This window comes from Bos indicus, chromosome 13, assembly GCF_029378745.1.
Source record: "Bos indicus isolate NIAB-ARS_2022 breed Sahiwal x Tharparkar chromosome 13, NIAB-ARS_B.indTharparkar_mat_pri_1.0, whole genome shotgun sequence".
In the NCBI taxonomy this organism is placed as follows: domain Eukaryota; kingdom Metazoa; phylum Chordata; class Mammalia; order Artiodactyla; family Bovidae; genus Bos; species Bos indicus.
Window position 1 is genome coordinate 18,891,144 of NC_091772.1, and position 26,303 is coordinate 18,917,446.

The 26,303-nt window shown below is 37.8% G+C and overlaps 1 protein-coding gene across 17 annotated transcripts in view; it reads left to right on the top strand.

Moving 5' to 3' along the window:
* Nucleotides 1-26,303, top strand: part of PARD3 (par-3 family cell polarity regulator) — a 577,827-nt gene that overhangs the window by 355,460 nt on the left and 196,064 nt on the right. For 9 of the 17 annotated variants that reach the window (XM_070802040.1, XM_070802041.1, XM_070802035.1 and 6 more), the window contains 5 exons: nucleotides 667-837; nucleotides 8,826-8,976; nucleotides 15,279-15,468; nucleotides 20,017-20,168; nucleotides 21,229-21,273. In XM_070802040.1, coding sequence (XP_070658141.1) covers nucleotides 667-837; nucleotides 8,826-8,976; nucleotides 15,279-15,468; nucleotides 20,017-20,168; nucleotides 21,229-21,273 — 709 coding nt within the window. The remainder of the gene's footprint in view (nucleotides 1-666; nucleotides 838-8,825; nucleotides 8,977-15,278; nucleotides 15,469-20,016; nucleotides 20,169-21,228; nucleotides 21,274-26,303) is intronic. The other 8 variants (XM_070802038.1, XM_070802046.1, XM_070802047.1 and 5 more) reach the window with 3 other exon arrangements.

Below are 26,303 nucleotides of genomic sequence, written 5' to 3' on the forward strand. Positions count from 1 at the left end.
TTTTCTGGCTTTTTGCCTAATAACCCAAACAGGATCAAACAACTGCTGAAATCTCAGTGATGTTCCATTTGGGGATGCAAGTCTTATCTTCAGCTCCTCATTTTTGATCTCTGAGTTCACAGCCCAGGTTCATGCTAGTGAAATGAAGATTATCTTTGCAGAGACTTAGCTCAGGTTCTGGCACAGACCTGCCTGACAGGAAAGGTTAATCCCTCCCTCTTCTTTCCCCTCCCCTCTCGTGGGTCACTTCTGTTTCCCAGAGGAGAGAAAATGTCCTGGCTGTCTGTTGAGGGGGTGCTGCTCTTCTCTGCAATTGTCTAATAGCCTGGAGCTTTTGCACGTCTTGGGTTGTAAATAACCTCTCTGGGTGTCTGTGGAAGCAGGAAAGTAATCACTTTGTGTCCTTTGAATTAGTATGCTATTTTGGTAAACAGATTATGATAATGACTTGATTTACAAATGTATAAATGATTGAAGTAGACACAGGCTGCAAGGGCTGCTTACACATTATTATGCTAGTGTTCAATTGGGCATAATCCATTAGTATTAAAGCCCCCCCCCCCTTTTTTTGCTTTGTTTTCATTTTATTTTTCTAACGAAGGGGAAAGCAGCTTCTTTTATCACAAACTATTTAATGGCACTTATTTTTACCTGCTTCCTTCCCAGGATGGGAGGCTTCGGGTGAATGATCAACTGATAGCAGTGAATGGAGAATCCCTGTTGGGCAAGACAAACCAGGATGCCATGGAAACCCTCCGGAGGTCCATGTCCACTGAAGGGAACAAGCGAGGAATGATCCAGCTCATTGTGGCGAGGAGAATAAGCAAATGCACTGAGGTAAAGATGAGAAAGACAAAAGGCATCTGAAATGGCCCTAGTACCAAGTTCTCTCCTAACATTGGACGAAGGATTACAGGTCCCTGGGCTTTACCGCAGAAGATTCTCAGTTATCTCTGGTGGCTAGAGTTTATTTCATTGTCATTAGATTGTGATTTATTTTCTTAATTCTGTGCTCAAAATATTCCTGAGCATGCAGTAATATTTCTGTTGCCACCTCAAGAGTTAATGCCGGGATCTGGAAGGCACCTTTGTTTAGCTGGGTGCCACACATTCCTGCTCAGAGTCCCGTTTCTTTTCTGTTCATCAGTGTTGAACCAGGAGGGAGAAACACCGAAGCAGCGATTGCTTATCTAGACTGGGTGCCTCTTGCAAAGTCCCTCAAGGGGGAGAGCCCGTTTCTCTTGTGACGTGGTCAGAAGTGGAAGCCTCCCTTCCCACGCCTGGCCTGCTTCGTCCTTTACTGTAGGGCTGGGCATTTTCCTCTGGAGAACCTGCTGTTCAGTGATATCTGCTGCATGAAACCATGGTGGGTTCTGCACCTGTGCTGTGTCTAACCAGCTGTGAGTGGGAAGGTTTTCTTTCTCGAAGAACGTGAGCTTTTGTTTTCCCAGATAGCAAAAACATAGCAAGTAGAAACATACTACTTACGTTTCAATAGCAGAGCATTTGAAAATTTAAAGGGAATTAAATATAGATTTGTTAATGAATATTAGAACCTGAAAAAAAAAAAAAAACGATTTTTTTAAGACATTTTATAAAGTATGTGCCATCTATAGGAAAGAGGTGGGACCTGCTTGCTGAAAGTATTGTTTGTTGTTTTTCTCTATGTTCAACTCCCCATACTTTTAAATCAACTAAGAGAAAATGTTTAGCAAATCACACAAACTGGAAAGTATACCTAACCTGCTTAGGTGTTTTTCTTAATTTTAAAATCTGTGTTTAATATATAAAGAAAACTTTTCAGGTCATGATGATGGCTCATCCAATTGGTTAATACAACTGGATTTTGCAACATACCTTTGAGCTCAGGGGGTAGTTAGTGGAGAGGTGACCAATTTTTGAAAAATTATTGACCATAGACTTACTTTTACATTTTTATTTTCCAAATGAAGAATGACTTAATGTTAATTAACAAGTTAATTTCCATGACAGCAAGAGAAGAGTGTCACCTTAACTAGAAACTTCATAGTGAAAAACTGTGAAAGTAAAACATTTGCATTCTTAAATATAAATTCTAGTCCCTCAGACTAGGCTACTGGATTGATTTTCTTGAATGGTTATTTTTATTGGTTTCCAAATCATTCACTGATATTTTAATCGTTAAGTCCTGTAAAGAGCTATCTCCACAGTTAGTTCACAAGACACATTGTTCTTTATTAGGTCTTTTTAAAAAATGGAAGAATTTGATTTTCCCTAAGACTGTATTCATTAGACTGATGCTCATTGAGAAAATGTGTTAGATCCTGGGGGATAGCGGTGAATAAAAACACTGAGGGGCTTCCCTGGTGGCCCAGTGACTGAGACGCCAATCTCCCAGTGCAGGGGGTCTGGGTTCGATTCCTGGTCAGGGAACTAGATCCCACATGCTGCAACTAAGACCCAGTGCAAATAAAAAACAAACAAAAAGAACTGGTGGGGGTTCCATCCCTGGATGTTCTCCTGGACAGTATATCATATTGTTGTCGCCTTCTCAACGTTTTCCTTCAGAGAAAAGCATTGAAACATTATATGGGCACTTAGACTGTGAGAAACACACCCAAGGTCAGCATCCTGAATCTTGACGTGCTTTCATCTGGTTCAGGGGATTCCCTCTTGTTCCCCAAACAAACCTGTACTAGCCTGAAAATATTTTGATAAAGGCACTGATTTGATCCCCTGTCTCCCTATAAGAAGCATGGAATTGAAATCCCACTGCAATATCTTTTTGTCTCATTCACTTCTGCATATGAATTTATGTGAATGAAAATGATATAAGTAAGGGAACAGCGGCAGTAGGCAGTAATAGACTTTAATATTCAATATTCTTTACGGTATCACTTTCATACATTGCTGGTTATTACTATTTCTTAGGATAGAGTAAGCTTATAAAGCAATTAGATAAAAAAAAAATCTTATCACGAGTGCTGTGTTCTCTTTGTAATACCAGTGAAAAGCCTTTTGTACTGACAGGATTTAACTAAAGAATTATATGAAGACAGAAGAGCTCATTTCAGCTTCCCATAAGTCTTAAGACATGATTTTGCTGCTGTTGTACTTATATTATATATTACCTTTGGAGAAACATCTCCCTGAATTACTGAGAGGGTATGTGTAAATTATGTTACCGTAAATATTGATGTAACCAGAGCATGTCTTGTCCTGCATGAACCTCAAGCCAGAATAATGTGCTAAGTTCCCTCCTTCTGGGTCTATCCATCAGCTGTGTAGTCCGGCCTTGGACAGTATCACAGAACTTTATTTCACTGACTCATCTTTAAATCAAGGGTTTGCATACTTAATTTCAAGCTAGAGAAGATGAAAATTTGCAAAAGGCTCATCTTTTGTGCTTTGTCACATCTTTCCTTGCCCTCTCTTATATGTGGGAAGTGCTGTGTGCTATCTCAATATGTTTTCTTTAAAAATTAGCAACTCTGCGGAATTCCCTGGGAGTCCTGTGATTAAGATTCGGGGCTTCCAAAGCAGGCGGTGCAGGTTTGATCCCTGGTTGGGGAACTAAGACCCCACATTCTGTGTGGTATGGCCAAAGATAAAAAAAAAAAAAAATTGGCAACTCGTTGCACTAGGTACATCTTCCCTTGCACGTCTCTGTTCTTTGTTTCCATACAGCACATTTGAGACATTTTCTAGAAGATGTTTCTCAGTCTCTTCCTCTTGACTTCTCAGGAGTCTGTGAATGCTGCCTCGTTCTTGAATCCTTTCCTGTCAATTCTCTCCATTTTTCTCCTACTTCAGTCTGGCCCTTCTGTCTCCTCTAAGGTTGCTCTCTTCTGCCTATTCCTTTATCGGTTAGTATTCTTCAGGGCATTTCCTAGGCTGTGTCTTCTGCACACGCTCCCTGGGAGACCTTTGTTCCCTGGTGTTCGGGTACTGTGTTCGTTGTGATGAATCCTGCGATCATGTTACCATCTCAGGGACCTATTCTAGTTCCAGACCCGCCTCTTCAGTGGAGACGTGGACTGGTGTGTCTCTGAGGCACCTCTACTTTTTCTTCTTAGAGTTCCTCCTCGAGGTCTTCATCTGCCTTTGTCCTTCCCCGAAGAAATAGCTCCACTGTTTCTGCAATTGAAGCTGGGAATCTGGGGTGACCCTGACCTCTCAGTTGCCTTTCTTGTCTCTGTCACCTCCTCCTCTGGAATCTCTCCTCCCTACTCTCCTCCATCCCCTGCAGCTGCCCAGTCACCTGGCAGGGCTCTGTGCTGCAGCTCCCTGAAGGATCTTCCCCTCAACCCGTTTTGTTTACACTGCAGTAAAGCCTGTCTTCCCACAAAGCAAGCTGATCCTGCTCTATATATCAAAAACTGTAAAATACTTTGGGATGAATTGAACAATGCAGGTAGTCTCTGTACTCATAATTCTATAAAACATTGCTGAAGAATTAAGTTAGATCGAAATCAGTGGAGTGATACATGATTAGCAGATTCAGTATCATTGAAGTATCAGTTCTCTCAAATTGGCCTATAGATATAATAAGCTCTTGTTAATCATCGCAGCAGGCATTTTCATAGCAATGAATAAGGTGATATCAGTTGGGATTATTAATTTTTTATACTGTTACTAATATTATTATTATTAACATTATTTAATTTATATGAAAATCTAGAACTGGGAAAACTAGGATGAAAATATCATTGGTTGCTTTTGAGCAAGTTGGGATTGAGTGGGAAATAATAGGGAGGAATTTAATAAGGTAATGGGAATGCCCTTTATCCAGAGAGAGGTGTATGTTACATGGATTTATCAATTTGTCAAAACTCACTGAACTGACCAAGGACTACTTTAAAATGAATTCTGTCTCTCAGTTTAATCCTCTTAGAATTAGAAAGCTATATTAGAATAGAAAGGAGCCTAAGGTATCATTTATGATTCTCTTTATGTGTGAAGAAATAAACACAGGGAGGTCAAATGATGTGCTTAATGCCAGCAAGTAATTTAAGAAATTGAGAAGCAAGGTGTCCATCCCTCTTAGGCACATGAGAGGGTCTGATGGCATGTGTGTTGTTTGGGCAGTTGATACTCTGGCTGTGTTGGGAAGTGTGGACAGTAACCCTGAGTCAGGTAGGCCATCTGTTCTGCGTCTGCCGCGTCCAGGCTTACTTTACACTCTGGTCCTTGCTCTCAACCACATGGAGTGAAGGTCATTAGCAATGGTTCTTCATAAAAGCAGAACCCAGAACTGTGCCCTGAAACTCTGGTCACTCTTTTCCAAAGTTAAACCCCGTCTTTTTATCCATTGTTTTGTGTTAACTTGTCCTTTGGATATTAGCATTGAGTTGTCCAAGAAGTTCGTTTGGGTTTTTCCTTTAAGTGGTATGGAAAACCTGAACAAACTTTTTGACCAAACCAGTACTTTCTACAGTGTGTGATTTTTCATCTCAATCAACTTTGTTTTACTTCCAGTGTTGTGCTGTGTCCTTCCACATGGCCTATATGTATGGTATCCCTAAACCATTTTAAGGAAACTCTGAGTCATTCACTCAGAAATGAATTTATTCATCCAATTATTCACCCAGTGCCTGCTCTGTGCCAGGAATTGGGGATAAAATAGAATAAGCTTATAAAGACTGAAATATCAGATAATGAGATCGTGCCAATTACTAACTCGGACCCAGTTTTAGGCTTGCTGAAGGGGATTAGGGCAGTATCTGTGCCAGCTTTTCACTGTTTATAGTTGAGATGGTGGGATACATTCTCTTTATGGGAAAGACATGATTTGATCTGCTAATGCACACTTACAACAACATGAGATTTTACAAAGCCCTATAGATACTGTATTCGTTTTTAAAAAGAAACCAATCTTTCACCTTTTCCCAGGAAGAGTAGGCCAAGTGTATAATATAAAGCATATTCATTGGACAGTATCCAGCTTTTTGTTATTAAATAGCACTTATTATTTCCTGATTATAAAAGCCACATATCTTTTTAAGAGAATGCTATATTTCCATCGTTTTTAGGTATGGAATAATTCCCAATGTTTATGGCTTCGTAAATGAAGTTCTGATAAATATTGATTGGCATGAATCTTTGTTATTCACTTAGCTTCTTACTTTGTGAGGCTAGCAACTGGAAAATGAAATAAATGGACTGGTCAAAGAGTGTAGGATATTTCTTGGCCCATGGCGTGCACTTGCACATTCCTTTGGGAAAAGACTGTATCACTTCATGCTGATCTCCAGTATAGGTTATCTTGTTGCAGCCTAGAGCTGAATTCTCTTAAATGGGTGAAAAGGCGTTCCTATTTTCCTAGCACTGGAGTTGATGGGGTCCCAAACTTCTGCTCCTACTTGGGACTGAATTCTGTTGCATGGAAGAACATTTTTTTTGCAGCTGAAAAGACAAAGTGAAAATTGCAGTCCTTTTATTTTGGCGTCCTCTTCAAATTAAGCTTAATTTGATAAGGTTTTCATATAAGGAGAATATATGGTCTGCCTGGGAGCAAACCATATTGCAGGAAGGCCACCCACTCTTCTAGGACCACCTTACTTGGAGTGGCCACTCCCACCTCCAATGTGATACACTCTTCTTTCTTAAACTCTTTGCTTGCAACAACAAAAAGAATCATCAAAAGATTTAAAACAAAACTCAGTACTCCAATCGGTGTTTTTTTTTTTTTTTTTTTTTTAGAAATTAAAAGGCATTGTATCTTCTGTTAAATATTTATGTAGGAGGCCATTGATGTCTTCATTTAAATCTGTCTTTTGAGATGCAAATTAGACACAGTTAGGGAGGTGGGGAGGTGCAGATGCTTTCCCAGGAAAGTGCTCAAGTATGACTTTCCTAATGAACAGGCATCTTATTGTTTTTCTCTGGAAAGCCTGCGTGTACAATTCTCTAAATGGAATTTTTATTTGACTTTATAAAATTCTGAAATAGCCTCTCGGGATATTTAGGGGTTTCACATAAAGATGCTTTATAAAGAGTTTATCATCTAAAAAATTGCAGTTATGTAGTTCAATTAAATGTATTTGTTAAGCAAACTCAAGGATGTGTTGTCTGTCTTATGATGAAATAAATTATTGTGTAGGATGCAGGTTTTGCATGTTGAGACTTGTATAGTGAGTCTCTTTAATATTATGCTCATTAAAAGTACTCATGCATGTCTATTTTTAAAGATATCAGGTATTTGCTGTGTTTATTTTTGTTTTTGCCTCCCCAGAGTCCCCTGGAATTATGGCATCATGTCCTTTCAGAAAATATTCTTTTATTTTTTTATATCCGAGACCTTGAGTATTTAATTTTCTTTTCAGTAAAGCTGTCGTTGTAATCTGCAATTAAAAAAAAAAAACTAATAAAACAAATCCTCATTTCACAATTTAAACCTTATTGAGTCTAATTCACCAGCACTGCACGTTTATTATTCTCCTGCAGTTTGACGTGCCTCCAGTTGTAATTGTGTTGACCCTTCAATGCATTAAATCTCCCCAGTGCTTATCAAACTGGGCGAGATAAGTCTACAATTCGGAACTTCATTAAATATCTCATTTATATTACACAGATGATAGCTTCTAACAGAAATAAGAATTTGTTCCAGTGGAGAAGCCACGGTTGTAGTTTCCTCTGTGTTTGGAACGTGCACTGTTCGCTTTGCTGTGCTGGAACCCCTGCCTCCATGCCGCCCCCACTACCTAAGTCCTCCCTGCCTCTGGCTGTAGGCCTTTGCCAAAGCATCAGGTGTGGTTAACCTTGGAGCCCCCATTGGGAGGATTTGTATTTATATGTTCTGTTCACTATTGTTTCATGGCCTTACTAGCATAGATTTCTCTTTCCTATTATTTTTATGAAATTCATAACTTATAAGGCACAACTGTTATGCCACTCACTGTTTTAATTCTCAGTGATGGGAATCAACCTATATTCTCCACTTATCTAGCAGATTGTATGTTTGTGAAATAGGCATCTTTGCCTGCTTCATTAGAATACTTAATCTTTACTTCTGTATTGTCAATATCCTATATAGCTTTTTTTTTTTTGGTTTTTAAGTCTTTATTGAATTTGTGACAGTTTTACTTCTGTTTTATGTTTTGGCTTTTTTTGGCCATGAGGCACGTGGGATCTTAGTTCCCCAACCAGGGATTGAACCCACACCTCCTGCATTGGAAGGCAAAATCTTAACCACTGGGCCACCAGGAAGGTCCCTATCCTATATGGTTTATTTTCTCTCATACTTAGGATTACAATGAGAGAATAGAATTTGTTTCTAATTTCAGCAGAAAAAACGGAGGCTCAGGGTGTTGTTGAAGACACCTGAGCTAACAAGTGGCCTTTAGGTCTTAGAGTGTAGGTGGTCATTCTCCCCTGCACACACACCATGGTGTGCTAATGGTTAGCTGTATTTACACACTCTAAACGTAAAAAGCAGAGTTAAATTTCAGCTTCCATTTTGGTAATGATAAAGCATGTGTTGCACAGAGCAGCATGTCATAAAAAGTTCTGAATTAAACCATAACTTAAATTGACTTCAACAGATACTTAACCATCAAACTGAAAAAATAAGCAACAAGATAAGTTTGGAAAAAAGCCCTTAATATACATATTTTTCCTCCAGTGCTTGAAATCTGACAGAACTTCATGGGAGGCACAGTGTAAAGTGGCACAGAAAGTTGGTCATTAGGCAGAGCTGTCATCACAAATTATTTTGGTACAGGGTGAAAAGTTCTAGTTCATTTGGTACTCAGTTGGATGCAGGCCTTGGGCAAGTTGTTATAATTCCCCCATGCTGCTCCTGGGCCTCCACTTCTGATTTTGCCTTTCTCCATCTTTCTCTGCAGCTGAAGTCACCTGGGAGCCCCTCTGGACCCGAGCTGCCCATTGAAACAGTGTTGGATGATAGAGAACGAAGGATTTCCCACTCCCTCTACAGCGGGCTCGAGGGTCTTGATGAATCACCCACAAGAAACGCTGCGCTCAGTAGGATAATGGGTGAGTCAGGTACAACCCTGTTGGTCCCATCTTATGTTTATGCTTTTACTGGTTCACAGAGAGGTTATTAATGTAATATTAATGTAAAGGAGTCCCATGTTTTCAAGAGGAAAAGGAGCAGGTTCGTTATAATTATTCAGGAAGTGTTAATGCCAAGAGAGGCAATCGATACATTGATTTTGTTAAGTGAGGTTTAGATCCTATAACACGTGGGAAAGGAGAAAAAGAAGGGGATCACACAGAAGTGCTTTCCAGTGATCAAGATATTCTTAGTGTGTCTGAGATGTTAAATGAAGCTGTGTTTTGGGCTTTTTTTTTTAATCAAAATTTAGAGGTTTATGGCAAGATTTCAAAGTCATATTTTTATAATAGCACCCTTTACAGGGAGAGGAAAAAATACATAGATATGTGTATATGAAATATTCACATTTTGTGGTTGTTATGGACTAAAGTGTTACCCTGTTGTAATTGCATCTCGACTTTTTCAAAGGCTTCATTTGAAAATCCTGAAACCAGTGTTTTGCGTCCTTTGTTTGCATTCAGCACCATTCTGTCTGTGTGGCCCCCAGTGGGTAATGAGGTTATTAGCACTTGCTCTGCAGCCGTTCAGCTCTCTGCTAACAGATCCGGTTAATAAAGACTTGCTCTGCCACCAGAGTGGTTGGATTTACTGAGTTGCTCATCTTGGGATTAGCTTGTGAGAGTTGTCAAATTTAAAATGTAAGAAGCTGTTTTGATTAAAATAGCACGTGACCTAAAATGCTTTGATTGCTGGTGTGTTTTGCAAGCCTCTAATATGAAGTACAAGCCTAAATTTAACTCCATTCTCAGCACATTTACTGGAGATTGAATACAATCCATGTCTCCATTAGGAAGCTTCATTGGGACAGGAATTTGTTTTCTTCATCAGTGTATGTTTATGGAAAGCCTGCTGTTGGCAAGACACTGTATTTACTTTTGCTGTAGATGCAAAGAGGAGAGAGAAACAGTCTGCCTTCAAAGAACTTTCTACCAGGCATGATCGGAAAAATATATGAACATGACTAGTAGAATTTTCTGTTGTTCTTCCTCTAATCCTTCTAGCTTTCTTATTTGGACATACTGCTAAATTCCCCATTTCTTATTTTATTACACGTAGAATAAAGACATGCCAGCGCTCTGGTTTAATTTTGTCAACATTTTTGTTTGATCTTCTTGGTGTGGTGTGAGCAGGGGAAGAATGCTGAAGGTATTGCATACCTGTCAGATGACAGGCATTGCACATGGTGTGTTAGATTAACCTTCATTTATTAATAATCACTCTCCTCACTGCTGTGAGGTTTTCCCTACTTTTCCAGTTTTGGTGTGTCAGTTGATCTTCATTAAACGCTTTTTTTATTGTTGAAAATTCAGACCTCTTAAGAGAGAAAGAGAGTATATGTGTCCCTGGATCTGTATGCATACAAAGTGATTTGCTGTAATTTCCCCTTTATTATAGGAACATAGGACTTGCCATACTGAATCAGACCATTGGTCCACCAGTTCCTGTAACCTGCATCCTGCCTCCAATCCCTGATGCTTCAGAGGAAGGCGAAAAACTAAAACTAAAAAACAAACCAAAAGCCCCCAATTCACCTAGTGACCTTTGGAAATGCTGTATATATGGGTTGAGGATTCCTTCTTTTTCTTTGGTCTTGTGCCCTGCTTTTGTTAGTAATGACCTCATTAGCCCTAAGTTTGCTTTAGAGTTGGCATTGTTTTCCTTTCCCTCTGCTGGAGATGTAATGGACTTTAAAATTCCAGATGCTTCTGCTGGGTAGTAACTTCCCTTTCAGCTCTGTGCTTTGTAATGTATTGTGGGTTCTGTTCTGGGCTGGGGGTGACAGACTCCTTCTCTGGAAGGCCAAACTGATATTGTATGATTTGGATATTTTAAGACATTTTTTTACAAGTTGTGCTAGAAACTAGGAGTCTCATATATTTTACTCTGAGAAATGTATGTGCTGAATTTGAGTTTTTATCTTGAGTTTTAAAAATTTGAGAATTCTTTAGTCTTGTCAGTCCCTATTTCAGCATCATTGACCCTAAGAAACAAACAGTATTCATAATGTCACTTCCCACTTAGAGTTAGAAATCTTGCAAAAAATAGTGTCTTACAAAAAGATACCAAAGCAAGGTACCAAATATAAGAAATTAAAGCACTGAATTTCAGTTAAGCTAAACTCAATAGCACCCTCATTTACTAATGGGCGCCGTATCTGGGTGCATGAAAATTTCTCAGACAGATCTTGTTTGGGTAGTGGTTGTCTTCTATCCGTTTAACCCCTGTTTGGACACCAGTGGAGGTGGTGGTATCTGCTTCATGATCTGCTATGATTCAGATAGAACTTTGTGTTGAAATTCCAGATGACTACATTAAGAAATGATTAATTTCATGTGGACAGGGTAAATTTTCACATAGAATATTCCTCCTGTGCAACTCTAGGTCCAAAAGGAGCTTTGAAGCTGACTCATTTCTATGGGAACATAACTCAGGAGAGAAGCTTCCAAAAAATAGACCAAAAAAAGGAGAGATTCTAGTTGGGAACATGTCAGATGTCACCAGCCACACTTTCGCACTTAAATAAAAGAGCTAAGCCCCAAGATCCCATGATGATTTTAGTTTTATTTTGTTCTTGGCTATTTCCTCTTTCTAAAAATAGCCCTCTCTGGGGATTAGTGGGATCACACAGTAAGTGTTAGTGACATTTAACCTTTATTAACATCCATTTTTAAGTATCCACATTTTCAAGCACCTGGCATTACACAGTCTGCAGAATCTTCCGTTCTGGCCAACACTGTGATTTAAATCAAAGAAGTTGTTTCAGAGGAAACCACCTTACAAACCATTTGCCCCCGCCTGCTTAACATCTGTGCAGGGGAATTTTGGATTAAAGAAATTGACAGGTCTGAAGCCCCAGAATTCCGTGTTTCTGAACCAAAATTATGATGTATATTTTTCTGAGTCATGAATCCCATGTTATTGAAACCTGATTCATCTCCTTAGCTTTTGGTGAGGTCAGCCAGACTTGCAAACAAAGACAAGAGTTCTCCAGGTATCTTCTGTATTGGCTGACTCTCCACTCCCATGGATTTTCAAGGAGTGGTCTTGGACACTCATCAAAGAGAGATCTGTATGGAGTCTACGTAGGATTTCTTCCTTTTAAAAGCCTTGAAAGTATTTTACAGATCCTCAACTGTCTTAGCTGCTACTACTACTACTACTACTACTAACAATAGCAGTAAGAGGTGCAGCTAATTTCACCAACATGTGCACTTCATAGGACACCATCACAAGCTGACCTTTGGGAGCATGGAGCCTTAACATGTTTTCCAACATTTTTTATCTGAAGAATTTTTCTGTTTAAAGCACAACTGAAATCTGTTGACTCCATTTTCAAATGTAATTCAGTAGTTTTTATATTCATATACTTGTGGTGAGTTTAAAAAATAATTTTGTTCAGAGTAGTTTGAACTTGTTAGAAATTAAACATAGAGAAATGGAACATTAATGTTTTTTATTGTGAGTCAAATCACTGGCAAAGTTTTCATTGGTTTCTAGTGTCATGCATGGTGCTGCCTTCTATGTAAATGTACCGATGAATAAATGTTTGGTAAAGTCATCCTGTATCGCATTGTTTCACTCTGCTACAGTTTAAATCTTAGCTTGTTTTTTAACTAGTTGTGGAAAGAGGAAAGTTCATTCACTGAAAACCAGATCAAAGGCTTCTGAAGTCAGCCCTCGAAGGGTTCACATTCAGGATGTGCCACGTACCTGCAGACTAGGTGGAGTTTGGTAGAATATGTAGTTTGACAACTTATTTATTACCCCCAATATGTTCCTGAAGTTGGATCCCAAAACAATATTCCTGACAAGTTTGTTATTGCTGCAAAGTGGAAAATTGATGGAAAAATATGTATTTTCAAGACTTGAAATATTAGCCTCCAGAATCGCGGGTGAGAGAAAAAAAAGCTGAGTCCTTGTTTTGCTGTTAATAGGGACATTTTGTCCTGTTTATTGAAGTATAAAATTTTGGATCACTTAAGGAACAATATTTCTACTCAAAACAACATGGAAAAGGACTGTCACATGCAGAACCATTCTGTATTTCATATTGCTTGCTAGATTGCCTCTCAGAATATATTGCATACAAGTTCTCATTTTTATGTTTAGAAATTAGTTTGCTATTATTACACCATAATAGTTTCTTCCAATAAATTTTGCCTGTGTGAGGACATGACATTTAATGCTGTGACATGTCAGTGGTGTGCTATTAGGGATAACTTGTGTTTTTTCATTGTCTACATGTATTTTGGAGGGGAAGTATGTCTTGAGTAGGAAATATTTCTTTGGGTAATAGTGCTGCCATGTCCAACCTTATTTATGAATGATATTTTATTGAATAGATTTCTGTCTTTCTGTACTAATATCCTAAAACTGGAGTGGGCATAAATGAGTCATTTGAATTCAGGAAAAGGAAACAGTGAAGTATTAAATTTGACTCCCATTTTTATTATGAACATTCATAAAAAGTTGCTAGTTTTTACAGTTTGTCAAAATGGATGTATTTCAAATCAGAATCGAGTATTTTTCTTGATAATTTGCTGAGGAGAGATTTCAGTGAACATATAGTATTTCTGTAATAGAGTAGTTGGTGCTAAGTAATGAATTCATTGGAAATTTCTAGCAATTGTGCTTTGGGTTGTTCTGAAAAACTCTCTATCAACTTCGTGTTTCTCCTTTGTTTAAATGTCTAGAACAATAATATATATTTAAAATCCTTTAAGTCTATATGTATGCCATTCTCTAATTTCCAAAATGGTGTTAAAACAAAAATTATTATGTACACACTCTTATGAATGTTTAAAAATGAGATCTTAAGACAGATATTAAAGTGTCATGAACTGTGGTCACATTGCAGTTGTGCTGTTTTTAAAAGTAATTTATCATAGAGGACAAGGACACCCTTTTAGAACAGTGATAGGATTTGGAGAGGGCAGCAGTCCTGTTTATTTGCATAGGAACCAGGAGAGCTGATTTCACAGATGTGGATGTTGGACTTGCAATGAGCGTGTTTCCATCCTCCTGTAAGGTGAGAGGCAGTGTGTCCATTTTCCTTGCTCTGTTGGAAGAGCCAGACCAGCGTGACCGCATCACACTGTGATGAATGTATCTCTGAGGACAGCCTTTCTCAAGATATTCATGTGAACTGAAGCCTCGCCCATGAGTTTTGCTCAGAGGAAATACAGCACAAGGTTTGGGGAGGAAGCCAGAAGAGCTGTGGGTGTCTTGGGGCAGGAAGATGGCAGCATTTGGACCCCAGCTTTATCTATAAGGATTCAGGCCCTTGAATTATAATTTTATCCTAAGAAAGATAAACACCTCTCATGCGGATCCGTGAACTTGAGCAGATTTTCCTGAAAGAAACTGATCAATGTGGACATTTCTGGGTCTTTTCTTACCAAGAACACCATATCCTAATTGAATAAATCAGAATTCACAAGCTCCTGTGTCTTGGCTTGAAAGACCTCACGGCAATGAGATCCTAGTCTTTTAAGATCACTCCTGCTGTCTCTGAAGTGTCACCTGCGTGCACTGTGGGCTTTTCTCCCTCGTGCATTTAAAGATGCTATTGCTGATGTCTGTAATGAATGTCATCATTTCTTCTAGCAGAATAAATCACAGTCATCATTCAAAACCCCTCTCAGGTGTTGACTTTGCTATGATTTCCAGCATCCTCTGCCTTCAGCTACCAGCACTAGTGAATGCCAGGGCACTTGTGGGACATCAGTCACAGCACCAGTCAATTAACACTGTATCTGGTCTGTCTCCTTCTTCAGGCTGTGAGCCATTGAGAAACAGAGATTGTCTTTCTTACAGATCTTCTAGGTGGTAGGTGCCCAGTAAATGATTGATGTAAGTCTGCAGGGCTTCCCTCCAAATTTCCTGGTAAAAATTTTCAAACAACTTTAACGACTTAGAATCCATGTGGCATTTTCATGTTAGAAGTCTTTCTAGAGATCAACTCTGGCCTTAGGAAGCATAAAACCAGAGACATGGAATACCACACCCAGAGCTGCATAGCATCAGAAGAAGGAATAGACTGGAGGTCTCCAATGGACATTCATTTATGAAAAATAAATTTTCTTAATTCTGTTTTGTTCTACCAGGTTGAGACATTTTGGAAATTCATACTTTTTCTGATGTAGCAAAGTATTAACATTAATGCATCTCACCCTTAGATGGATGTCTAGAATGTCTCTTTTGTTTTTCCATTGGACAGGTAAATACCAGCTGTCCCCCACGGTGAATATGCCCCAGGATGACACTGTCATTATTGAGGATGACAGGTTGCCAGTGCTTCCGCCACATCTCTCTGACCAGTCATCTTCCAGCTCCCATGATGATGTAGGATTTGTGACGACAGACGCTGGCACATGGGCCAAGGTTGGCATCAGCGACTCTGCAGACTGGTAAGAGCACTCCAGGGCTGGAAAACACTGGGTAATTGCAGTCACACTTGATTTTATGTTTAAATATTCTGTCATTGAGCTCAGTGAAATGGGTGTCTTTTATAGCTAAGTTCTGTTCTCATGATTTTAATGCTCATAATTATCACTCTGAACAAAAGATTTCCCTCAACCTCATAAACCTGCCCAATTGTGGTAGCCTTTCCAGGTCTATGGTTAGGAATTGAACAAAACCAACAAGAAAACTCTCACTAACTCCGAAACCCCACACATTTGTTAAGTTTCACTTTTAATTATTTTGTACCAAGTTGTTTCAGTTGTGACCGACTCTGCGCAACCCAATGAACCATAGGCCGCCAGGCTCCTCCATCCGTGGGGTTCTCCAGGCAAGAATACAGGAGTGGGTTGCCATGCCCTCCTCCAGGGGATCTTCTCAATGCAGGGACTGAAGCTGTATCTCTTATGTCTCCTGCATTGGTAGTCACCTTCTATACCACTAGCGCCTCCTGGGAAGCCCTTTAATTATTTTAGATCTGTGTTAATTTGATGAATTGTTTTTCTATTCGAGAAATAAATTCTAAGCAAATCCCTAATGGTGACTGAGAATTTGTAACAGCTAGATGACTTTGGCCAGATGAATAGTTGTTATGTTTTGGGAGTAGAGAAGAGGCTTTTACAGGTTTTCTTTTTAGAGTGTTGTGACTGTTCTAGTCTTTGTACTTACTTCTATCATTATTATTATTATTATTTTGGCTTCATGATGCTGCATGTGGGATCTTAGTTCCTCAGCCAAGGATCAAACCTGCGCCTCCTGTATCCACTGGACCACCAGGGAAATCCCTATACTTGTCTAACATCATGACTTCTGAGGCAGTCGAATCCTATTTTTTCTCCTCTATCCCTTAAAATAGACAAAAGTATTTGATATTATTGAGTCAGTGGGCAGCACAGAAATGAGGATGTGCCTAGTAATTATATACATCAATTACATGCCTAGTAATTATATACATCAATAAGCAAAAGGACCATCCCTCCTAGGGATGACCATGGAAGGCTTTAGTGACAATTAACACAAACCATGTGAAGCATTATAGCCGAATTTTCTTACTGCCCTTTCTCTGGGGTCTTTTATGAATCTGTCAGCAAAATGATATTTCATTGTTGTGGCTTTGAGCTACACTCAAGTCCACGTGATAATAGCTTATCTTTGAATGAGTTTTTTGGTTCAGCATAGAGAAAGAACTGCCATATAAAGGAGAAACCCACCACTTGAAATCCTCAGATGCTGTCACATTTACTGCTGCATTTTATGTCTTTTTCTGAATGTGAAAGTGATGACAAAGTAAGGATTAAATATTTGTAATATTCATCATAGGTACAAAAGCCTTTAAGTCGACACTGTGATGAGGAATTATGAAGGCAGTCATAGGAATAGATCTGTTTGGGGCCTTAAGAAGCTCTGTACTGGTGAAAATAAATGAATAACGAACAGGGCCGGAGTGTGGCATTAATATCCCTAAGGGGATTCATAAAATGGTGAGGACTTGTATGATTTTGCTGTGGGGAATGTGCAGGAGTTGGAAAAGAATATGAATGAAGGGTTATCCAAACAAGAATGGCAGCTGTTCTGAATCACAGCAGAAAATGTAAGCTTTTCCAGTCTGACAATATCTCCCTAATCCTTGATGAAAATGTTATGAAAACAAAAGGGCAATAAGGCAGGATTAATAACTGGAATTTTAATAACGCTGGGGGGGCGACCAGGATATGGTTACATTCTTTAAAGAATCAGCTGTCAGTCCTGCAGACAAAGTTGCGAAGTATGCTAGTGTATTGTTTCCTGAGTCTGAAATTAGTTTACTAGGTATATTGATAGGGCAGAATTAATTATGTTATGGTTTAAGAATATTTAGTTATTTTAAGATGCTTATTAACTCACAGACTTATTTGACATATTCAATTGTGTATGTTTACAGTTCGCTGCACAATTGTGGAAGGTTAAATATGTCAAATGGCTAAACTTTGCATTTCTTCACTGACAGAATATCCTTTTATTCAATCCATGAATTGATTTAGGAAACATAACAGACAATGTTTGTAAGGTGAAAAAGGCAAAAACAGCATATTCTAATATTAGTGACAATGTAATTTCAGAGGACAGAAAATTAGTTTAAAAAATACAGCAATATGTAGTTTTCAGTAACAATAATTTGCACACCTTTGAAAAACCATTAACCAATAATTTCTATTAAAAATATATTGCAGATTTGCTTTGTATGCAAATTTGATGCCTACTTGGAGTTCAGGTTTAGTGTATTTCACATGATATGGAAAAGGGTTAATGAGTATATGCAAAATGGTTAGAGAGACCAACTTCCAGTATTTAAAGGAATTACTCTTTCTTTGCTGTTGCAAAATTAGATCATAGTTTTAATGATATGGGTTTTAAATTTTCACTTCTAGGGCTGTGTTTCTGAATTGGGGTGTATGTACCCTGAAAATTATAAGCATAGTATGGTAAGCTAAGCATAATACACACACACATATATTTATATAAATAATATATGCTAGAGCTGTGCATATGTATGTGTATATATATACACACACATATGTCCAAGCAGAGTAGGATGTGAAGGGGCATCTGAGGCTTCAAGATGAACATGACCCTGCTTCTTCCTGGAACATCATATTTACTCAAAGTTTTATAGGAGAAATATGACACATTAAAAATGAAAAGATTTTCTGTAGGATGCAAAAAAATAACATGAATTAGAATATAACAGAAGTTGTTTTTGCTTTGGACTGAACACCTAGTCACTGTGGGATGCTCTTTGCTCGGTCTCTGGGTTAGAAGAAGGGTGGGCAAGCTAGGTGCCCAGGGTAGTATTTGATGTAAGGTCTCACTCAGATGTGGCCCCTGAACTTGCTGGACCCTGAGATTAGATCTGCCTTATATCCTGAGTTCAGGCACCTGTCTTGCCTCCTCCTTGGACCCTGTTCTCTATGTGGTGGAAAAGATGAAGAAGGATTTTTCAGTTCCTTTTTAAGGCTTGGGTTGGTTTTTAAAGACCCTATTTCTGTTATCATAATTTGCATTACATCGATAATTTGAGTTAGCAAGTATTGTTTGGGTGATAATAACTCATCTTGTATAGCTGTTTGCAGTTGACAGAGGGCTTTCCCCTTGGGTGCTTGAATTATCTTAGTGGCCCTGATTGGCCCTTACTGGTGAGTGGGGCCATTTTTCTCTTCCTGGAGCCAATGAAGACATAGGGACCCAAAGCATTCAAGCCACGTCATCCGATGGGAATCACTACCTTGATGTCTTTCTTGTCATAATTTTTGGTTTAGGTCATTTCATGCACCATGAATTGCAGCTAAATTTCTGCTGTGTATCCAAACCAAATCAGTACCTTTTTATTAATATGCCTGGTCTTTCTCATAGGGCCAATATGGGATTAGAGAAGCTGGTTTCCACGGAGGCATAAGGAGGGCTTGTATAGTGGAAGGTGACATGGTGGAGGGCCACCACATTCTATGGCGCCCAGTGAGCTGTGGAGGGACGTTCTCCTACCTGACCACATATGCAAGGTGCTCCACCCTCAGATGGGAGAGCTCTCTATTTATTCAGTGTGCTCAGCATAGACAAAAACCAGTTCATTCTGGCAGCTTGGCTCACAACCCCTGGTGGTGCTTCTGAAACTGTTCCCAGGGTTCTACAAGGAGGACCGGTTCCCCTGCCACTGACATCACAAAGACACCTGATACTGTATCCTGTCACCACTGATCTGCCCTGTGCTTCATCTTCTCTGCTGGAGCTACTGTGTTGGTGTCACATGAATCCAGTGCCATCCAGCCTTAATCCTGAACTGCAGTTCACTCTCCTACCCATCCCCAATGCCTGCTTCTTGCTTCTGCTTTGGTATTTTTCTTAGGGAATAGAGATCTTTTCTTATTTATTACCTTGACTTTGGTATCCAGCACAATGTCTCCATCTGAATAGGTTCTAATTATGATTTGTTGAGTTGATTTCTTCTCTGTTGCTTAAGTGTTGCAGTGAGACTACATCCTCATAAAACAGCATGCCAAACTGTGCTCTAGAGTCGGACCTGGTGGTTTACCCAGTCTATAAATAATATTTTGCGTCTGCTAATCCCAAACTCCCAGTCTACCCTTCCTCCATCTCTTCTCCCCCTTGCCAACCGCAAATCCACAGAACAAACCCTTTTTAAAACTTCTATTCAATTGCAATACAGGTAGTCACTTATTTGTTGCCAGTATTTGTATTAATATATGAAGGTTTTCCTCAAATATTCAGTCTTTCTCACATGGAGAAAGAATTGCTCTAAGTGTAAATTAATGTCATGTTTTTCTATCGTCTCCTACACAACCACAGTTTTTCTGATGGACTATATTTGTACTCTTTAGTTTAAATATTTCTGAGGAACACACACACACACACACACACACACAGGTGTGGATAAACTTTGCTGAATGGCATGTCTCCTATTTTCAGTAAATGTTTTTGTTTCTCTTTCCTCTTCACGCCAGCTCTTTGAGTCCCGACGTTGATCCAGTTCTTGCTTTTCAACGAGAAGGATTTGGACGTCAGAGTATGTCAGAAAAACGCACAAAGCAATTTTCAGATGCCAGTCAGTTGGATTTCGTTAAAACGCGAAAATCAAAAAGCATGGATTTAGGTAGTGAGTACAATCTCCATGAATCTTTATCTAAATAAGGTTTAGATGCTTTCGGATGAGAACTGATGGTCCCAAACACATGTCTGTTTACTGTGAGCAATAAAGAAAATAAATGTGAAATGAGGCAATTTGGCAAAAATTAGTTTTTCTCGAAGTTTGAGATAACTACATTTCTCCTAAGTGGCATGTTTACATCATGTGCAATATGTTAATATATATGTTTTCTGATGAGAAAAGAAACAAACACATGTGCATATCATGCTCTGTTCATGTATCTTTATTTGAAAAAATGAAATGTTTTAACACGTTAGCTGTTTAAAACCAATTTCATTGGTCTTACGATTTGGTTGGTTGTGGGGATTCTTGAACTAGAAGAAAAAGTTTTGGAGAGAAACCATTATCTCAATCCATGTCTAGAGTTTGGTTACTTCGTGATATTTTCCTTCCATCACTGTCCTTTAAGGTTTATTTAATGAAAACTCTTCTGTGTTAATAATTAAGGCCTTTAATTGGAATCATAATTTGAGAGCATATTTATTGTAGAAAGTGTTTGGAAGCAAATGAGAGAAGGAAAATAATCCTAGTTGTTCAATCACATACCAATCAGGTAGTGTCTCGTTTTAAATCCAAATCCACAGAAAACCAAAACAAACAAAAAAAAGTAATTAATTAATTAATTATATCCATGCACTGATTGAATGATTAGAAAACCCTTTCTTAATCAACTGTAACGTATTTACGCTGTTGTCTGGTGGCTGTTTTTACTTTGAGACTAAAAGCATTAATTTATCCCATGCATAAACGGAAATTGGGCGATGACTTGCCTGGCTAATGATGATATGCTAACATATCAGTAACACACGTGTCATGAAATGAGATGACTGGCATTGCATGGAGACACGGCTTTTCCCCCTTTTTTGATTATGTTTGCTTGATGTTTCATATTATTTGCATGAAATATTATTTAAGAATTATCACCTAACTGGAAAGATCTGGGAATGGTTGAAGCATGTTGGGCTGTGGGACTAACTGGGCTAACCATTATACATTTACCTTTTAACAGTAGCTGACGAGACTAAACTCAATACAGTGGATGACCAGAAAACAGGTAAGAATGGACATTTAGACTGTTGCCATAGAAACTGTGGTCCAAGGAGTTTATCATAATTATAGAGCTGCCAATCATATGGCTGTAAACATAAATATTCCAGGCTGCCATGGATGTTTTCATTGTAGGAAATCAAATTGTACAAGGAAAGGAAAGTTTTCTTCGAGCAGAAATTTATCAATGTAGTATATACTAAGTGGAAATATAATTTAGTGCTTCAGGAATGCTAACACAGCCCAGATTCTCTTAATTATATTTGTGTAGGAATGTTTTGTCACGGTTAAGAAAAAATCAAAATCCTGAAAGCATGATCTCTTAGGGTTGATTCTTTAAGTTTTGAAGTCATCTATCTGATGCTTAGCTTAACATCCAAAAAAATGATTGTCAAAAGGTGATTTTGGTTAGGAGGATAACAGCATATATATAAATATTTTCACTGAAGGACAGTGTTCAATATAGCTCTCATTAGTCGCTCAGAAAACCTTAGTTCTTTTTCTAACGCAGCCTTTAGTTCCTTGTTAACATAGCATTGAATTAGGCTATATATTGCATCTGTATGTTAACTTTGTGAACGTGCTTGAAAAGCTTTTTGTTTTTGTTTTTAACTATTTAGGACTTGCTGCTAAAATGCTACCTAAATCCTTCTGTATAAATAATGGATTATGTTGACCTGGGTTTTACATCATAGATTTTACCTTACATGTTATCTTACGACAGTAATCAGAGGAAAATCTTTATGTGTAATTAAAGTCATGTGCTTTGTACAGCTCAGCATTTTGATTTATTATTATAGGTTTGGAATAGAGTTTTAATTATTGTAGATCCAGTACGATGTAGTTACACCACTTAGTGCTAATTAGCTTCAATTCACCTTTTTCACCTGCAATAGTAATTAGTTTTAGGCTTCTTAGAAAGTGTGTATCCCATATACATATGTAAAGATAACTGTGGACATGCCTAGAGTTTTCACATTCTGTAAAGATAGATTGTAAAAACTGCATCCAGTAAATCACTGGATTAACTGTAGTGCAAGGCAATTAACAATAGCCTCAGCCCTTATTAAGGAGTTATTTCTTTTATCAAACATAAAATTCATTGGAATTCTGGAGCAGGGCTAAAGAAAAACATTATTTGATAGTTTACATATGTAAATTAGTAATTAGTTTTTGGAGTTAATAGTATTCAGTGCTTTTCAAGAAGTAACCCTTGTCCAATTTAATGTTTATAAAAACCAAATTGAGTTGCTCAGGTTAAAGAACATGATTTTATATAATATGCCAATTGGTAGAGTGAAAAAAATTGTTAATTTAACCAAATCACTGTTACTAACAGGAAAAGAACAATTTATTGTGATTAAGAAATAATAATAATATCCAGATGTCAACTGAAAACATTAAATACCTTTTATGGTGAGTAGGCAGATTTTATCATCTAATTGAATCATCTGCTTTTATAGTGTTTAAAATGATAGTTAGAGCCTAGATAAAAAGAGCATTTTAAAAATACTACGTGCAGTCTGTTTTACTGAATTAAACTGGAAAAACTTAGGACCAAAATTATGACATAGAGGTAGAAGTATTTGCTGGTCTATTGATTTTAAATCTACAATGAATAAAATATCTCCACTGGATTCTTCCCACCCTCCAGTATTAGACAGTGAACAGATTTTATTATTTTCCTTTCTTCACTTCACTTGCATTGCTAAGATTATCATGATTTTACAGTTTAGTCCAAAGGTTTTTAGTAGAGTCACAGTGGCATTTTAGTGTAGATTGTCTGTCTAGCCATAAGCCTTTCATAATGAAAATTGAATTCCATTTCCCTTTGCCCTTGCAAAAGACATCCTCTTCTTTTTTTCTGGCAAGAGAGGTATTAGTAGATAAGAGTAGAAAAAGAGACCTAAAGAAAATAGTATGATTATGATTTCCCCTTTTATTCTTGGATTTAGGAATCCTGTATGATAGTTTGAGAGTAAATTTATTTTCTACAGGAAAAGAGAGAATGGGAATAAGAGAATTGGGTTTCTAACAATTTAATCTTTGAATATAAAAATAAATGAAGCATCCTAATGACTTAATGGATTTACATTAAGAGCTTCAAAATATTATTTAAAAATTAAAGGCATTGATATTGTGTGTATGTAAATAAAACTAACCTTTTGCCTATACCTTGTATAGGGAAAGACATTTTCAACTTTTATAAGTTTATGATGTTATAAATCTCAGTGACCATCATTTAGCAATCTTACTAATACATTAACTAACTCTTTTGTTAAAGTGTCTTTGATGAATATACCACCTTACATGAATGAAATCTATGTTTTAGATCAGGAATCAGCAAGCTCTTTCTGTAAAGAACCAGGGAGTAAATATTGTAGATCTTTCAAACCAGACAGCCTTTGGAACAATTGCTTAATTCTGAATGTGAAGGCAGCCATGGAGAATATGGAAACAAATGGACCCATGGCTGTGTTCTAGTAAAAATTTCCAGATTTGACCCATATTTTGCTGATCCCTGTTATAGATACACAAATAATAGATGTTATGAAAAATTTCAACTATGTATAAATAGAGAGACTGTAATTTATTAATCTCTTATACCCAATACTCACCATATTTAATTATCAACATTTTGCCAGAATGTTATACTATGGTGTTAAGAATTAGACAAAAGCGTAGTTAGGTAAGCTTCCAGTGATTCCTACATTATAATCTATTGCTTATTTTGTTACAGTTTCACTATTTTTTTATCCTAGATTTGCTTTGTGTTTATGTTTCTTCATAAATACATATATACAGATATAAATGTATCAATATTTATATGTATGTAGTATGTATATGTACATTTATTTGAATACTCATGCCATTTCTGAAATTAACTGTTAAAGTTTTTAGGGTGCTGAGTATATTAAATCAAATCTCAGCTAACTTTTTATATATAAATTATGTTTTAATGCTAATCTTTACTGGGAGCATATATACATATGTATCTTTATTGGAGATGGAAACATAGATGCTGCTGCTGGTGCTAAGTCGCTTCAGTCGTGTCCAACTCTGTGCGACCCCATAGACGGCAGCCCACCAGGCTCCCCCGTCCCTGGGATTCTCCAGGCAAGAACACTGGAGTGGGTTGCCATTTCCTTCTCCAATGCATGAAAGTGGAAAAATAAAGTGAAGTCGCTCAGTCGTGTCCGACTCCTAGAGACCCCATGGACTGCAGCCCACCAGGCCCCTCCGTCCATGGGATTTTCCAGGCAAGAGTACTGGAGAGGGGTGCCATCGCCTTCTCCGAAACATAGATATATGTGTGTATATATATATAAACACACACATACATACATATGTCCTTTATGAATCCAAGAAAACACCAAATGTTTGCCATATAAATGTTTATAGGACCTAAATGTAGCAAGTAAGTTATGAAAATTAATAGGCATGATTTATTCAGGAAAAGATCTTCCCAATGTTAATTCTTGAAAATGTGAAGGTAAATGTCCCTGCCCAGAAATCATCTTTTCCCATTCTCTTTGATTCTTTAATCTCTTACTTTTTCTTTAGCTTTTTGGAACAAAATCATTTTCCTTCCTGTGACATGACTTTTATGGATATTTAAAACATGAACTTGTCAAACATTATAGTGCTATCAAGAGAAAAAGTAAGATTGATCATCCTGGCAAGAAATATTCCTTGTGAATTTTTGTCATGAAATAATCAAATATAGACAAACCTGCATGGAGAAAGTTAAATAAATCATCTTTTTCTCTCAAGCACTCTAATTTATGGAGTATTTTTTCTTCATTAGAATCATCTGTCTGCCTTTCTGCCTATGTTACATTTTTAACATACTTGTTCTAACTTAAAACTGCTACCCCATTGTGAAGATTATGTGAAAGTTGTCATGTAAATGAATTTTAAAAAGATAATTCTTGTTTTGACTCTCCCAATTTCTATTCTGTTTTGTACTCTGAGCCATGGAACGACCATCTCAGAACTATTTGACTTCTATGCGAAAACATATCAAGGTTACTCCTTAATTATTGATCCACATATGGGCTGATGGCCCCATGTAGAGATAAGATATCCAATCTCACCTCTTCTACCCCCTGCCTTTTTTTTTTTTTTTTTTTCTTCTTTGTACCTGTCTTGTTAACAGTGTAAGTGAAGAACTAGTTCTGTAACCTGGATTGCCCAACTGGTGGTTGCAGGTATTTCAGTCATCTCGAGGCTAAACTCATCTATTTGAGTGCCAGGTCAGGCAATCATTGATGAAGTTGTCTTACCTGGTTAAAGAAATCCATTTAGATTGCCTTCTAAAGCTGGGTTACAATCTTAGTCTTGCTAGATCCTCAAGTCACCAAGCCACGATTTTAGTGCTCTGAATTCTTCTCTACTGAAAATTTCATGGTAATTGTGATGTCTTCTTCCTTCTGTTCATCACCTGTTTCTCTCTGCTGACCTGGAGGCATAAGTCCTCACCTACAGCTCTGGCATCTTTCCTCCTTTACTTCTCTCTCTCTCGATGGTCCTTATGTAGTTTACTTCTATTCACATCTTGTATTGCTCTTCCCAGAGAACCACCATTTTCCAGAAATAGGCTTCTACCTGGTGCTAGGGCGCCCTGTTGGCGACATGTGGTGTCTTGTGCTTTTCTCACTTGCTGAGTTGTCTGAACCTGTGCCATATGAGGACAACTTGCTGAAACTTACTGAGACGAAAGTTTCACTTCCATTGTAAATAACTGTAAACTGCTAAAAAGTGTTTTAAGCTAAGTCACAAAGTGTACTCTTGGTTGCTTCCCTTAGCCATTTCATCATCCTGCTTTGCAGAATGATTTTCTGCGTTATTCTGGTTTTTTAGATTATTAACATAACTTGAAGCAAATGATTTGACAAAGATTTTATCTGTTGAGCTAAAAATGAAAACTATTAGCTTAAAATTGTCTCCTAATGAGAATAGAGAAAATAGACCAAATTTAATGCCCATTTGGGAAAAGTTAAAATTAGTTACTGTCACTTTACTTTTTATATCTTG